A 16,855-nucleotide genomic window follows, 5' to 3' on the forward strand; every position below is an offset into this window, starting at 1 on the left:
CCACCACCGCCACCACGACCACCACCGCCACCACCACCACCGTCGCCACCGTCGCCACCATTAACTCCACCATCGCCATCACTACCACCACTACCGCGACTAGCATTACCACCACTACCTCCACCACCACCTCCACCTCCACCTCCACCTCCACGACCATCATCGCCGCTGCCGTTGCCGCCGCTGCCGTTGCCGTCGCTGCCACCACCGCCACCGCCACCGCCGTCGCCGCTGCTGCTGCTGCTGCTGCTGCTGCCGCCGCTACCGCTGCCGCTGCCGCTGCTGCTGCCGCTGCCGCTGCCGCTGCCGCCACCGCCACCACCGCCACCGCCACCGCCACCGTCGTCGCCGTCGTCGTCGCCGTCGTCGTCGCCGTCGTCGACCGCGCTTCTCAGTCGACTATTCGAGTGTCGACCGCCGGAGCTCGACCCGCTGCTCCAATATCACCGACTCCTCCAGCCCTCGGTGAAGCCCCGAGAATGTCTCAGCTGCAGCACAGCCGGAAGCGAGTTTGCTACTACTACGATAGTGAGTTGGTTGGTTTTATTCGTTGGACGGTCGCTTGGCCGTAGTCGCTTCCACGAGCGACGCTTATTATTCGGGCTTGCGATAATCGAGCCCGGGTCGAACCCCGGTGCCTCTATTCCCACGGCCATACCTCGGCCCGCCGCCATTGAGGCCGTAATGCCCTCGAGCTTAGCGATCCGTTGACTTTTGGAGCCCCTCGTACGGTTTGTCCGACTTTAAGCCGAGAGATTCTCTCGGCCGGGCCTCGTACGACCGTAGTTTACGGAGCGGCCAGGCGTCTCGTCCTCCTATCAGCGCGCAACCGTAGTTCACTTGAAAGTCTCTCGCCCTATCTTCCGCTCAAATGGCATTTTCTCGAGAATCATGAATCGCTTTTGGGCTTTTCTTTAGCCGTTTAAACGCTCGTTGAGCCCGTCATTGACGACTCGGCCGTTACATCGCGCTCTCGATGAGAATTCCTACATTTTTGCGCCATTCCCCTCGTATTGCCAAAACATGCTTCCGAATTTATCAACTTGTGGAATTGACCGGGGGACTCCCCTGGTCGTCTTAGCGTTGCTTAGCTTCGACCTCTTCCTTCCACCCGATTCCCCCGCCGATTAATCTAGCCGATATTTGCATTACTATTACCTTTTTAACAATTTAATGTGATATTTCATCCGTTTCATAGCGAGCCCACACACACTCTCACACGCGCCCGTTCGTAAGTGTGCGCGCGCGCGCGCGCGCTCCCACAACCCTCACATTTTCATTTTCCATGCTCACCGACATTCATTAGGGCTTGCATTTAACCGAGTTAATAACAAATTATGTACCGAGCCTCCTTTCGTTCGGCACGACATACAAAATTTTAATCTTATTTCAATCACCGTATCGAGAGACCCATCAAACTTATAACGATAACTCCATATTAAAATGCGTTAATTCTCCGCGTCCATGCAATAATACATACAGAATCGATAATTAACAACCATGCTTTATAATAAAAATCGTTTAAATTTACCAACACCTTTTTCTCTGTCATTGATTATGCTAATGCAACTTTACTAGCTATTCGTACATATGCGGGCGTGCGTGCGTGCGTGCGTGCGCGCGTGAATGCGTGAGCGAGTGAGTGCGTGCATGCTTGCCTGCGCGTGTGTGCATGCGTGCGTGCCTGCATTTACGGACGCGCGCGTATACACGCGGTCGTATATCATGTATTATATATATATATATATATCTGTACACACACATGCGTTTGCATGTATGCATATTCCTACGTACGTGGACTCATGTATATTGGTCATTTCTTCTTTCTAATCAAATATAACGCACAATTTGTATGCACGTGTGCGTGCGTTATATTTGCATTAATATATATATATATATATATATAATTTTATTTTATTATAATAATGCTCTGTTGAATATATATATATATCTGCGTATATACACACGCGCGCGCGTGTCTGTGTGTGTGTGCTCTCTCTCTCTCTCTCTCTCTCTCTCTCTCTCTCTATGCATGTGTATATGCATTTGTTTATTTACAAATTTATATAATATTTATGAGAAGTATTAGAAAAATTAAATATTTCTCATAAAGAATGCATTTGATCTCATACACAACACACTATGACTCCATTTTGAAAACTAGTAAAAACTATAAGATTAAGTTTCAATTAAATTTCTTATTAAACTTTCTTAAATATTCTGACAGCTGATAAAATTAATTATGAAATTCAAAGAATGAAATATTTTTTAGGTGATATTGGAAATTATTACTATGGGCAAGGTCACCCCATGAAACCACATCGCATAAGGATGACGCATAATTTATTATTAAATTATGGACTTTATCGAAAAATGGAAATTTATGTAAGTCTATTGCGATGTCTGAGCGTTGTTTAAATTTTCTTTCTCTGCTTTTATCATTTTATTTTCACATAACTGTAATCATTGATCGATATCCTTTGCCATTAACGATTTAATATAATATCATAATAAATAAATTACTAATAAAATTGGACAATTTTATATAGCGACCGCATAAAGCTACTGCAGATGAAATGACCAAATTTCATAGCGATGAATATATTCGATTTTTGAGGTCAATTAGGCCCGATAATATGACAGAATATAATAAGCAAATGCAAAGATGTAAGTTTTATATCCCTTGTACAATTGATACATTTTCATTTCGATTCTTTTATCGACAAAGTTAACTTCTGATCAATTTTTTAGTTAACGTTGGTGAAGATTGTCCTGTTTTCGATGGCCTGTACGAATTTTGTCAATTATCTGCTGGTGGATCGGTAGCTGCAGCTGTAAAATTAAATAAACAGGCATCTGAAATTTGCATAAATTGGGGTGGTGGACTTCATCATGCAAAAAAGAGCGAAGCTTCGGGCTTCTGTTACGTTAATGACATTGTGCTAGGAATTTTAGAATTACTTAAGTATCATCAAAGAGTTTTGTATATTGATATCGATGTTCATCATGGCGATGGAGTCGAAGAAGCCTTTTATACAACAGACAGAGTTATGACAGTTTCATTCCACAAATATGGAGAGTACTTCCCGGGAACTGGAGATCTCAGAGATATTGGTGCTGGCAAGGTATTAATAATGTCTCGTAATGTAAAAATGAGATAATAGTATTTACCAGGAAAAACTTACCGCTCATTGCTTTAAAGTAAAACAGATTGTAGAATTCATTATATTACACCTATGGTTTAACGAAGGACTTTGTTATTTGCAGGGAAAGTATTATGCTGTTAATATACCTCTCAGGGATGGAATGGACGATGAAAGTTATGAATCTATATTTGTACCAATTATTTCAAAAGTTATGGAAACTTTTCAGCCATCTGCTGTTGTATTACAATGCGGTGCTGATTCTTTAACCGGTTTGTAGTGCTTTTATCTATCCAACGTACGTATTAATAATTCCTGCTCAATTATACTTACGCCTGTTACTTATCATTAATAGGAGATCGATTAGGATGTTTTAATTTAACGGTGAGAGGGCATGGGAAGTGCGTCGAATTTGTTAAAAAATACAATTTACCCTTCTTGATGGTTGGAGGTGGTGGTTATACTATCAGAAATGTATCAAGATGTTGGACCTACGAAACATCGGTAGCACTTGGCTCCGATATAGCCAACGAGCTTCCATATAATGATTACTTTGAATATTTTGGACCCGATTTCAAGTTGCATATTAGTCCTTCGAACATGGCCAATCAAAATACTCCCGAATATTTAGAAAAAATTAAGCAAGTCTCTTTGTACTTTTAAAATTACAATAACTAATGGTGCAATTATTAATTGTTTTCTGAATTGAATACTTTGCAGGACACGATTATTTGAGAATTTAAGAATGTTACCACATGCGCCAGGTGTTCAAGTACAAGCTATTCCCGAAGATGGTGCTGTTATTGAAGATTCTGAGGCAGAAGAAAAAGTGAATCCCGATGAAAGATTACCTCAGCGCGATATTGACAAAAGGATACAACATGAAAATGAGTACAGCGATAGTGAAGATGAAGGTGAAGGTGGTAGAAGAGACAATCGGTCTTATAAGGTCCTTAAACTTTATGCTTTGGTCACTCTGAAACCATTAATCGGATCATTTGTTAACTTAATGAGAAAAAAAAAAATTTTTTTTTCTTTTATTTATAGGGTTCAAGGAAACGACCACGACTGGAAAAAGGCCAAGAGAATTTGGAAGGAGATATAAAAAAGGAAGATGAAATCAAATCTGAAGTAAAAGGTATATAGATCACACTGTACTATAAGCGTAATACAGAATTTATTTTGTAGAGTATATTTTATAAGAACGCACAACATAATTGAAATTTATTGTATTCACAGAAAACGAAAAGGATGATAAATCAAATGCTACAAACGAAGAAGCAAAAAAAGATGGCGGGGCAAATCCCTGATTTAGGCATATTGAAAATCCTTTTAAGGAATGGAATTTAGAAGTTATTAAGTAAATATCTCTTGACAGCCAGATTTTCCAACCACGAACATCGATTGCAATTTCTTTTTGAAATTTGTCGAATTTCTACGACGAGTGCGTTTACTATAAGGAAATGATTTATTTTAAGCACGCGCCTTAAGTAAACATGTGTTCGTGGAAAAGCAATATGGCTTAATCAATTTTTTTATTTATCAGTTTTCTTTTAATGCGCGCATTACTGAAAATGTTCGAAGTAATTAACGTTATTCTAAATTGTAAAATTTGATAATTTAGTAGGTAAAAATAATTCTTTCATTTCTAGAATAAGGATATACGTTTCAGCTTACACGTTAATTCTTCATATTTATTATTAGCGCATATTATTAAATCGCTTAGTTGAATTTTCTACAAAAAAAAATATATAAAAAAAAAAAAAAAAAAAAAAAAAAAAAAAAAAAAAAAGAAAAAAAAAGAATATTAAAAATCGTATTACTCAATAGAATGTGAATAGTAAAGAAAAATCGATGCAATTTTCTTTTGGCTGTCAGTTTTTTCGAAGGTATTTAGTAAAATATAGTGAGATCGTAATTAAGTCGAGCTATCATTATTTAAACAACCGTTTATTTACGGTTGAATTGCATTCATGTATATTAAGTTTTCATTGTCATGTAATTTTTTTGACTGAGCCCAACGAATTAGGCTTACAAAAGGGCAAAATCGATTAACGGACATATTTAAAAGATCAATAAGACTAAGACAACCAGAAACTAAAATGGTATTAAATCGAATTTTGGCTTTGATAGCAAAAGTAGTAAAGGTAAAAGTAAAAGTATTCGCTATGTAAATGCTCATTGCTTATTAATGAAATGTATAAAGGATAATACAGTTTTAAATATAATCTTAAGACTAATCGAATAGTTGAGTTTATGAAAATTCATATTTATTCAGAGTACCATTATTTCACATTAGTATCGAAGATTATATTTATAACTTCATATTTTCAGACTTCATCAAATATTTAAATTATTGAAATTGTTATTGCGCGTCAAAATTCGTTTTTCTAACCTTTTAGTTATTAAAGCTAATCACATTTTTCGCTTCCTATTTTTGTACATAAGATAAAACTGAATCCAATTGTGAAGAACGAACCCCATTACGCAATAATACGAGTGGTAACGACGTTCGTTTTAATGTGTATAATATTTTATTTTTTATGCGAGAGGAATTTAGTAATAATCACGAGTCAAGTATAATGTTTAAGTAATACTTAAGACTATCGATAAAACTGAAGGTGCATTATAAGAGGACAGAATTTCATAGCATTGATTGCCAGCAGCTAGTCCGATTTGTGAATAGTTAAGAAGTGTGAATGATGTATTTTTTATTGAATTTTTAAAAATAATTTCATTGAACTTTAAAATGAGAAGAAGATTTATATTATTATTCCTATGGAAAAATCATTTTTTGATTGTGTAAAAGATTGTGCAAGCATAATATTGATAGGCTTTCTTTTATAAATTTCAATTACATTTTCACTAAAAATAAAAAAAATAGCTTTTATGAAAGTTATAGTTTTTGTGATCTATTTTTTTTTTTTTTTTTTTTACTTCTTTTTATCATAGGCCGTATACACGAAAGATCTCGAAACAATTGATTTCTACATGATATATAAGTATTTCAGTTTTTTTAGTGAAGATATAATTATTAAGATTCAATATTATGTATTTATCAAGTCGGGTTAGATGTCTGTTCGATAAATTTCAAATAAATTTCAAACAAAATTGATGAACGATTTACCTAACTCTAAATTAATTATCATTCAAAAAATATTGTGTAATGTTGCGTACAATAATGTTAGTTTTGAAAGATAAGACAAACATCATAATATTTATGTCCAAGTATAAAGTACTCAAATGTTTTTAAATATTTATAATAAAAGAATAAAGATACTTGTGCAAGTATATGAAAAAAAAAAAAAAAAAAAAAAAAAAACCCCCCCCCAAATCTGTAAATCCCATACCGTATTCTCAATGTATATAAACATCCATAGCGATGCATAGATATCTGTGAATCAAATTAAAATTAATGCAATCGATTAATTATATATCCGAACTTGTAAAATTGCATTCGAATTCATCGCGACCGTATTGATAATAATAATTATTATGGACACAAAGCAACGCAAGAGGCCTATTATTACTGTAGCTTTACGAAACACAACAACAAAAAAAAAGAAGGAAAAAATCATTAATAAATGAAGTTGATTGCTCTGTATAAAAGGGAACATCTTGAGATCATTATGATAGATGACGTTGATTTCATAAAGGATCGTCAATTTTAACGCAATTAATTGAAACGATTGAAAAATATTTTTCTAAAAGTTTTACTTTGATATGACATATTTGAAGCAAACGAGTTGCCGATGAAACGTCTCTTTTATTTATAAAATTCAAACATATTTGTTTTTACCGTTTATAATTACGCGCCCCCATATTCGTAAACATTAATATGAAATATATAAATTGAAATTAATGCACTCCAATATGTCCTTGTATAATAATTATATTTATTCATAATATTTATAACCACAGCTACTTAAATAATTTACGATACATTGTAAATCTTTCGATATCCCTGTACATTATTTTATTTAACAGATATTAAAATTTATTATCCAAATAAAAGAAAATCCAATTACATTTTATAAATGAATAAAAGAATCGAATTAACAGCGATTGTAAAGTGCAGTAATGTAACATTTTTTTTTTTTTTTTTTTTTTTTTTTTTTTTTTTTTACGACTGTATAAATCAAGGAAATAGGCATCAAATATAATTGCCGCCAACAACGGTGCAATGAAAAATATTCATACATAATTTGTATGTAAACAATGTTAAATAATATAGAACGATAAACGTGCTTCATTTTTTTTTTTAATTGTTTTGCAAGGCAAATTAATGCAGCAGTAGCCAACCAAGGCATTACATGTAGACGCGACACGTATTAATTAAATTGTTTAACGAGAGCTCGTGGATTTTTGTAGACGTTTCAAGGAAAATGGTGAATGGTTAATCCGTTATAAACATATAGGGAAAGCAGGGGCGAACGAGAATGGCTAGAATAAATTTCACTATGACGTCCCATTAGCCGGTCCTCTAAATAAACTTCCTATTATTTTCTTCAGAAGCGATTTCAAAATGGAGTGAAAGTGCACGGGGCTTTGAAATAAACGTTTAGCTTCTTATTCTTTTTTCATGTGTTTTTGAAAATTAACTTAAAATTAAAACTTTAAGTTGATAATTAATGGCTTTGCGAAGATAATGTAAATGCATGAGATATACTTTACGTATGCCAAGATTTATAAGATATTTCAATTGCCGTGTGTAACGGTGCCCGCACAATTTAACCTTTAAAATATCATTTCGCCAAAAATTGTCGATTCTCATAATTCATCATAACACCATGAATTACGATTGTATGTTGACAACAATCAATTATCATAGATTTTATTAGAAAAATTGAATCGGTGGAATAAACATGTGATTATTTCGGCAAATAATCGAGGAGGTATGTTACTATTGTATCCAGCCTTTATTTCCATTAAATCATGATTTTAAAGATTTTAACCATTTATATTTCATGATTTTTAATTCATTTCAAACCCTTTACTTCTAATTTTCATTAAACGGTATACAATATTTAATTTCAGATGAAAATGTACTGATCTATATCGTATACAAAAAGGATAAACATTTGTTTTATATTCCATGCGTATTGTCAAAACTGTGATATCAAAATGATCTCTCACGTAATGACTCTTGCTAATGGTATAATTGGCGTTAGCGTATTAGCCATGCCGTTTTGTTTCAAACAATGTGGTATTGTCTTGGCGACGTTAGTTCTTTTATTAAGTAGCATACTATCTCGATTGGCGTGCCACTTTCTCATTAAGTCTGCGGTAATGTCTCGCCGAAGAAACTTTGAGTTTCTTGCGTTTCATGCGTTTGGACCTATGGGAAAGTTTTTAGTCGAATTATGTATTATAGGATTTTTATTAGGAACTTGTATAGCATTTTTTGTTGTCGTCGGAGATTTAGGTCCGCAGATTATTGGAGAAATGATTAATAAGAGTCCAGAAGATATAAGAACTAGCTTTCTCATAACAACTGGAATTTTTATCGTCTTACCACTAGGCTTATTGAGAAACATTGATAGTCTCGCGAGTGTCAGTACTGCATCCATTGCATTTTATATCTGTTTGGTTTTGAAAGTAAGTAGATATTTTTCAAGTTTAATGTTCGTATTTTTTTTCTTTTTCTTTTTTCTTTTTTCTTTTTTCTTTTCTTTTTGTTTTTCTTTTTTTTTTCGGCCATTTAAATGTCTCAATTGATATATGCATATGTATATATACATAAATATATATATATATATATATATATATATATTTTACGTAGGTAATAGCTGAATCAACGCATCATATTTTTTCTGCAGACTGGCTTGAGAAAATTCATTATTGGAGACCAAGCGGCATTCTTCAGTGTTTACCCATTTTCTCTTTAGCTCTTTTTTGCCAAACCCAGTTGTTTGAAATCTACGAGGCTATGCCCAATGCTAGTTTAGAAAAAATGAATCAAGTAGTTAGAGGAGCATTAAATATCTGTACAAGCGTTTATCTTTGTGTAGGACTGTTTGGATATATCGCTTTTTCCAATCAGCCATTTACAGGTATTCAACTTACTACTATACCATTGAAATAAAATGATAAGATCATATAATTGATAATACAGTCTGTTTAGAAAATGAAATAGTGGTCTCTCTATTTTTCAGGAAATATTTTACTAAGTTTTGAACCGAGTTTGACTTCTGAAATAATTAAAATAGGTTTTGTACTGTCAGTCGCATTCAGTTTTCCGCTAGTCATTTTTCCATGCAGAGCAAGTTTGAATTCCTTGCTATTCAAACAAGTACGTTATCCATTATTTTTATTATTATCCAGTCAATTTATAATTTGAAAGTAATCGTTCATGTAAATTCAGATAAATTTACAACCTACATTTAAGAATTATCATTAATTATAATTGAATCGATGGCCTAGAACTAAATTTTAACATAAATTTTAACCTATCGAATACGTAATGCAATTAATAATAATATTTACTTAACGACAACTCCTTATAACGTCATTATATTGCTTAGGGCTATGCACACGAAACCTCGACTAGCTATATAAGCGAAGCAAGATTTAGATGCCTTACAACTTTCATTGTAACAATAGCATTAATCGCCGGAGTACTCATTCCTAATATTGAGTTTGTCTTGGGCATAGTTGGATCGACGATTGGCGTTATAATATGTCTTATATTCCCCGCTGCTTTTTTTATATCAATTAGCACAAAAAATACCAATGAAAGGTTGCTCGCTCAGGTAATAAATTTACACAAATTAATAAACTTTAAACATCAAATGAGTATTGCAATTATAATTTCAATATATAATGCAGATTATTGTCATTATTGGAATGTGGATTATGATTCTTGGGACATACGCAAATCTATATGCAATGGAACAATCAGTTATTTCTAGAAATGCAGCAACAACTATAAAATTTTCTAATCACGTAAATAATATGCCTCGTGAACTGGCTAATAATGAAGTGCTGATCAGACCCGATGAACCGAAACAGCCTGATGATTTATTAAATATAAAGGGTACAATTAATGCGAAACTTAAAGTTTAATAAAAAAATGTTTAAATTATAACCAATTTTCAGATTTATCTTAAAACCATTACGTAAAGTATTAAAAAATTTAAGTGCGGCTGTTTAGAATGAAGTGGATCATTAATTTTTACATTGTCATTTACATCGTCATGTTTTCAGTTTTTATTTTTTTTTTATAATAGATGATGCTGACATGCCGAAATTACAAGTTCCTATTAAACCTATCGATAATGATAATGTGCGTCAAGAGCCTCCAGTACCTGTGGAACGATTACCGGACACGGAACAATTACAAAAAGTAAAGGAAATTGTTCTGAAACCTGTGACGGAGAGACGGAAATTTCAAGACGCAGAGCATAAAATCAACCGATTCGATAAGGAATTGATGAAAGAAGCTAAAATAGTATATGATGCGTTGAAGAAAAATGAAGAAAAAGATGAATTACTTATAAAACCAGAAGAAAATTCATTGATTGTTAAAGCAGATAAATTAATTAATTCCGTTTCGAAAAATGATGCTATAGCAGTTGATGCGATAAAAAAAGAAGAATCAGAATTAGCAGCTGATAAGGAAAATAGAATACAGAATGAAAATTTAAAAAACATTAAAAACGTTTCATTAAATACCAATTTTGATAAAAAATCTGAGAATTCATTTAGAGAGTCTAAAGATCCTATCATTAAAGTATTAACCAAACAGTCGAATAAGCTTTTTAATGAAAATGAAGCCAATAATATTTTTAAAGAAGATAAAAAAATTGTTATGAATTTAGGAGATTTGAAATATAATGGTAATAAAGATATTAGAAATAAAGAAAATATAATTCCTATTGTATTAAAATTGAGTAACCAGACAAATAAAAATGCCAATTCACCTTTAAAAAATAATACTAAAAGCCATACTGATTTTATCGCTGCAAGAAGAAATATTTTAGATGAGCATCAAAGAGGAAAGCGAATGACTCATATGGAAGATATCGATACTTCTAAGACACATTTCAATGAAACAATGGAAAATCATGTTAATAATTCGACAATTGAGGAAGCTGTAGATTACAAAGTAATTTATCCGAAAAAGTGGAGCGATTTACAGAAAAAAGATGTGAAAAAGGAAGGAAATATCGAGGAGCTAGATAACGAAGACAATTTAGAAAATTTAATTAGAACCAGTGCTTACTTGTCCGAACAGAATGTTATGAAAAAAATTTCGATTAACACCGATGTAAACGAAGGTAGCACTTTCATTAAATTGATGAAGAGAGATTTAAAAACTTTAAAGTCGGAAAGTGACAACGAAAAATAGTTTGTTATAACCATATTATTATTATTTATTAATTATTATGCATTTTATTATTGAAATAATGTAGACAATATTCATATGGTTATAAATTTACTTTCAAATTTCGATTTTGGCAGAACACGAGGTTTCGTTAAAAAGTCGAGAGTTTAAAAAATTTTCTAGGTTATTAATACTAAGGTAAAAACTATTTTATTTTATTCTTTCATCCTGTAAGTATAATTATGGCTAGGAAGCATGCGTTTGCAGTAATGTTGGTAGTATATATACGTTGAATTTGCAGATTGATTGAAAGTTTGAGTTTTTCAATGAATTAAGTGAGCTTAGTGCGTTGTTATTAAAGACTTTAGACAAGTCTAGTTTATAAATATCATAACTGCTTCGAAAACTAACAATAGAATAACGAAATCGAAAGGCAAACATATCAATAACTAACGAATAAACGGATTTAATAAGAAAATTAAACAATGTTGATATTTTGTATAATATTAATTACACTTAAGACATATTTAAATTTTTATAAAAAAATTAAATTAAACAAAATTCATAATTTGTATAATAAATGTTAATTATGTTATTTAGGCATTTATATTATTTAGATACTTTAAAATTATATTAAACGCTACTTGCAGCCATAATAAAAGTTGTATTATAATATCTTTAATTTATAACACGATAGATTTATTCATCGCAATGAATTTAATTTCTTCAAACCTTAAATCGAACATTGAATAATTTGAAAAAAATTATTTCGAGTCTTTTCCTATTTGCATGATATTTATAAACAAAATCTAAATAAATTCTATATTATAGTAGTTTTAAGAAGCATTGTGAATATTGTATAAAAAAAAAACTTTAGCATAAGTGCGCAGAATGAGGTTTACTTTGAAAAAATAATACAAGAAGATAGATAGATGAAATCATATATTAAAAAATAGAAAAATATTGCGTTAACTTTTTGAACAAATCTTCGTATTATTATAACAAATGTTTTTATAACAAAGTTGAGCAATAGTGATTACAAACACAATGTCTTCAGATCAAGATTGTGATGTGTGCAATTTGTAAATTAATTAATAGTTTATATGTATATAAAAATAATTAAAAATATATTTTTATGGGAAATAAAGTTTATTGTTCTTAAAGAAAATCTGTGAGAATGAGTAAAATTTCTTACAATATTAATAATTCGTTCTTTTTGTTAAATTATTATAAAGCATTAAATCAACAAGATTTCGTAATATCTTTAGCATTTTTAAATATAACAAGATTATAAATATAAATATTCAAACATTCGTACTTTCTTATGATAGCAATTTCTTCTAAAATGTATATGTAGAAAAATAAAAATAATAGTACAGCCTTACTTTAGGAATATAAAATGCTTATCATAATTCATTTAAGAATTTATGTCAATTTGCACTTAATATAGTTGAAATCTTTGCTCCATCAATATTAATTATTAATTAATAAACATTGCAAAAATTCAAACGTCATTATTATTAAGTATTTAAATATCGATCTAATCTTATATTGAATTTCAACATTTGTCATGGTATTCCGGTTTTTCTTTTTACTTACATTATAAAAACAATAGCATTTTCTTGTTGTTTCAATGTTTATTATTTTTTTTTTTAATCATAATTAATTTTCACTATTAACGTGAGACAAATGGATGGTAAGATTCATCATCGTTGAAAATACCATGAAGCAGTGTCAAACGTTAGAATGTGTGAGTAATTTGATTTAAATGATTTAATAATTAATATATTTAAAAAATTAAAATTGTCTCGACATATGAGCTGTAAAGTGAAACATCAACAGAATTAATAAATGACGTGAAGACACGTGGATGTAATTTAAATCAGAAATTACTGATTTGTAGAATAAATTTATAAGTTCATAAGACTAATGAAATTTGGGTTTGAATTAAGTAATTTTAAATAATGTTTCATTTCTTATTTCTACGTAAATTTGGCGCGGATGGTACCATTAGTAAAGTGTTAGCATTGAATTTTTTTGTTATATAAGCAAATACTTCTACCGAATAATAAACAAATTGTGATATTTATAAAAAAATATATATACAGTGTTATCTTTAAATATGAGTAAGTAATTATTAATGAAGTTTCATTTAAGTTTATACGATATGATTAGTAATTTTCGAAGGTTAGGAAACTTCTTTAAAAACTTTTTCATACTTATTTACTTTTATAGTTATTAAGCCATGCGACTGGACTGTTGATTATTACTTGAACAATGAGGAAAATTGCAATAAGAGTTTAGAGGAGTTAGATAAATTGCAAGAAATTCCTTCGCTTAATTATGAATCGCTTGATAACTTTAGAGATGGACAGCTTGTTCGCTTTCAAGGAATGTTGCAAGATATGTACAATCCCGAGTACTATTTTAAGAAATATGAAGTTATCGATACAAAAACAGGTGAACGTAGTTCCAAATGTGGTATGTACATAGACAGTGCCCGTTGTAAGGTAATAAATGATTTTAATTTTATGTAATAAATTTGTTGTTATCATATTAATATTGAAAGAATAATGTAATTGCTTAAAATATAAAATAATACAAATGGTCTTGGAGGAGTATTAAAAATCCCCGTTGAATCTTTTGACGTTCCGGATTATAAAAGACCGATAGAAAGAGGTTGCTACAGGTGTGAGATACTTAAAGCTTAGTTTATCTCATGTATGCTGCTACCGACAAATTTTGCAATAAATTTTACTTATATATAAAAGCAGTATGGAGAAAAAATTAATTTAAATATCTAATAACAATAATTTCAGCCTCATGAACGAGTTTCAATTGATTCGTCAAATAATGAGAGTTCGGAAAGACAAACGTGGATTGTTATATCGACTCCCGGATTGAACGACTGGGCTAAAGGAAATCAACCATTAACAAAGCGTATACGTACATGTGGTAGAGAGCCAAGCACGAGTGATTGTAATAAAAGAGGTTTAAATCAAACGGATGAGCAAATGGATTGTTCGGAGCCGGTTAAAAAAAAGGATAAAAAAATTACTGATAATAATACCAACGACGCCAGTGTTTTACAATTAAATGAATCGACTCCTATGATAGTCTCTAAAGATTACTTATTAAACTTTCCCATACCAAACGAGAATGGAAAGGCTTGCATTGTAAAAGTAATTATAACTATAGTCCTTATATTGAATAATATTATGTAAAATTAAGTCCTTAAAATATGCAAATTGTACATTTAAAAAGTAATGTAGATTTCGACATAACAAAATTACAATTATATGCGATTGTTGGAAAATTTTTTATTTACAAATTTTTTTAACATTTGCAATCAAATGTTTAAATACACTTTGCAAACTGTTTTTAATTATCGTGTGAGAATTTGATTTCAATTCGCACAATTTATAATTGTAATGTATACAATTTATTCAGGTGTATAAAGAATATCCCCAAAAATTAAATCAAATAATAGATATCGTGGGATTTTTATCTTTGGATCCGAATTTAGGGGAAACTGTCGATTCCGATGAGATGTTAAGTGATCTCGAAAGGCAAACCCATCATCCACCAGCTTCTATAGTTCCACGATTACATGCGATTAAAATTGTCAACGAAATCAGTGAATATTCTGATAACTCCGGTATAATTTCAATGGCCGAAGGGATAAGGGGGGACTTACGAATGATACTGAGCCAACTACTTTTTGGTGATGAAATTGCAGCCGACTATTTAATATGTCACTTGATCTCTTCAGTGTAATGTATTGATTGACCTCGATATCATATTTTTAATGTCTTGTTAATATTCAAATTATAATTTTCAGTTACTTAAGAAAGGATTATTTATGCCTTGGAAATTTCTCTCTAAACATTACTAACATTCCAAAAGAATATGAAAATTTTACAAAGGATTTTTATGAAATTTTAAAGCAAATTATTGCGAAAAGTCATTTTTTAAATATTACATTGGAAACACTTAACGAGATGAATTTTGTACCCAAGTATGTGAAAAATGGCACTTAACGTTTGATAATGCGAGATTATTGATAAGCGCTTGATTTTAATCTATAATTTTTATTTTCAGAAAAGATTACGACTGTAATAGATTGACTACTGGTATTCTACAGCTTAGTGATAATACTCATTTGATTATAGACGAGACAAATTTAACCACAGGTCAACTTACAGTATGCGGAAGACAAAATTATGGTGCAATGACCGACTTGACTAAATTTCAGAAACTCGCATACGATTTTAAATTTTATAATATGAATTACGAGACCGATATACCTGTTCTAATCTTATCAGATGTTAAGTCTTTCATACCGGTAAGTCTATTGACCTCGTTTCTCATGTACACCAACTACTTCGTATAAACTGACTCTTAGAATATTTCAGTGTGAAACTCAGATTATGCTAAAACCTGATCCAGACTCGATTAATATGTATCCACGGATCCTTGAAGCGGCGACGCAATATTTGAAAGACGAAGGGAGATTGAATAATATTCGACAGTATGTAAATACACTTAAAAAGGTGAAATTTGAGATTTCGGATGAAACAACAAATGTAAGTATTTGGAATTCAGTGCGTTGTTCGTTATTATTGGTAATGTGAAAACAATACAGGAATTACAAAACATTTTAGATTATTCAAGATGACTTCGTCAAATTGAGACAAAATGATGAAAAATTCTCAGCGGATAATTTACATTTATTAATGGTACTGTCCCGGTTAATGTCCTTATCGTATGGCTTTAAAACATTAACACCTGAAATGTGGAAAAGAAGTTTGGAAATGGAAATGGAAAGGAAAAATAGATTATTGAAGCGTAATAGGAATTAAGAACAATTAGCGTGAGATGTATATTATTAACTTTGTATTTATTTTGTATTTATTTTTTGATAAATGTTTTATTACTTGACTCGTGACGATATATAATTTTCTCTCATGATTGCAGTTTCACAATGCTCTTCGTTATTTACACAGTTAAATAATCATTTATCACGCATCAGATAAATGATTTTTAACCTAGTAACGCTTACAAATTTTACGCTAAATTTCATTTTTCTGTTTTTTTTTTTTTTTTTTTTGTTTGTTTTTTTTATTTTTGTTTGTTTTTTGTTTGTTTTGATATTATTATTATTAAAAATGAAATTAGCACGTTACATCCTGTCACTATTTAGAGGTCAATCGAAGATATTTCAAATAATGGAAATTACTTCGAGACTTGGCTTAATGATAATCCAAATCAATCAAGAAGCACACAAGTAAAATGATTAACATCATGGCTTGATATATTATGAAATTCTAATTTTATTTGGACGGATAATGCTGCACACACCATAGTATTGAGACAAGTGCATTTC

The 16,855-nt window shown here is 31.3% G+C and overlaps 3 protein-coding genes across 3 annotated transcripts; all 3 read left to right on the top strand.

Annotated features, from left to right (window-relative positions):
* Window positions 1–327: 327 nt before the first annotated feature.
* On the top strand, window positions 328–4,868 carry HDAC1 (histone deacetylase 1). Its single transcript, XM_011496182.1, has 9 exons — window positions 328–528; window positions 2,273–2,385; window positions 2,550–2,667; window positions 2,752–3,125; window positions 3,268–3,415; window positions 3,499–3,784; window positions 3,864–4,092; window positions 4,191–4,281; window positions 4,383–4,868. Exons 1-9 carry the CDS (start codon window positions 480–482, stop codon window positions 4,451–4,453), a joined length of 1,479 nt encoding a protein of 492 aa, XP_011494484.1. The 5' UTR covers window positions 328–479; the 3' UTR covers window positions 4,454–4,868.
* Window positions 4,869–8,184: 3,316 nt separating this feature from the next.
* Window positions 8,185–11,565, top strand: LOC105359939 (putative sodium-coupled neutral amino acid transporter 10). The gene is made up of 7 exons (XM_011496710.1): window positions 8,185–8,741; window positions 8,926–9,196; window positions 9,299–9,435; window positions 9,668–9,895; window positions 9,972–10,179; window positions 10,373–10,920; window positions 11,035–11,565. The coding sequence occupies exons 1-7, from the start codon at window positions 8,268–8,270 to the stop codon at window positions 11,491–11,493; spliced, it is 2,325 nt and encodes a 774-aa protein (XP_011495012.1). The 5' UTR covers window positions 8,185–8,267; the 3' UTR covers window positions 11,494–11,565.
* A 2,000-nt stretch (window positions 11,566–13,565) lies between these two features.
* On the top strand, window positions 13,566–16,410 carry LOC105359568 (mini-chromosome maintenance complex-binding protein). The gene is made up of 8 exons (XM_011496183.1): window positions 13,566–13,595; window positions 13,705–13,979; window positions 14,289–14,651; window positions 14,920–15,242; window positions 15,311–15,487; window positions 15,571–15,814; window positions 15,885–16,055; window positions 16,134–16,410. Exons 1-8 carry the CDS (start codon window positions 13,592–13,594, stop codon window positions 16,329–16,331), a joined length of 1,755 nt encoding a protein of 584 aa, XP_011494485.1. The 5' UTR covers window positions 13,566–13,591; the 3' UTR covers window positions 16,332–16,410.
* The last annotated feature ends 445 nt before the right edge of the window (window positions 16,411–16,855 follow it).

This window comes from Ceratosolen solmsi, unplaced genomic scaffold (genome assembly GCF_000503995.2).
Source record: "Ceratosolen solmsi marchali unplaced genomic scaffold, CerSol_1.0 scaffold29, whole genome shotgun sequence".
Lineage (NCBI taxonomy): Eukaryota > Metazoa > Arthropoda > Insecta > Hymenoptera > Agaonidae > Ceratosolen > Ceratosolen solmsi.

Excerpts from the sequence above, each read along its gene's own strand:
- LOC105359568 (XM_011496183.1), top strand. Across the intron at positions 14,652-14,919 it reads GAAAGGCTTGCATTGTAAAA|GTGTATAAAGAATATCCCCA; the intron begins GTAATTATAACT and ends CAATTTATTCAG. Across the intron at positions 15,488-15,570 it reads GAGATGAATTTTGTACCCAA|AAAAGATTACGACTGTAATA; the intron begins GTATGTGAAAAA and ends TTTTATTTTCAG.
- HDAC1 (XM_011496182.1), top strand. The coding sequence starts at position 480 with ATGTCTCAGCTGCAGCACAGCCGGAAGCGAGTTTGCTACTACTACGAT. Across the intron at positions 2,668-2,751 it reads TAATAAGCAAATGCAAAGAT|TTAACGTTGGTGAAGATTGT; the intron begins GTAAGTTTTATA and ends TCAATTTTTTAG. Across the intron at positions 4,282-4,382 it reads AATCAAATCTGAAGTAAAAG|AAAACGAAAAGGATGATAAA; the intron begins GTATATAGATCA and ends TTGTATTCACAG.
- LOC105359939 (XM_011496710.1), top strand. The coding sequence starts at position 8,268 with ATGATCTCTCACGTAATGACTCTTGCTAATGGTATAATTGGCGTTAGC. Across the intron at positions 8,742-8,925 it reads ATATCTGTTTGGTTTTGAAA|GTAATAGCTGAATCAACGCA; the intron begins GTAAGTAGATAT and ends TATTTTACGTAG. Across the intron at positions 10,921-11,034 it reads TTTTTAATGAAAATGAAGCC|AGTAACCAGACAAATAAAAA; the intron begins AATAATATTTTT and ends GTATTAAAATTG.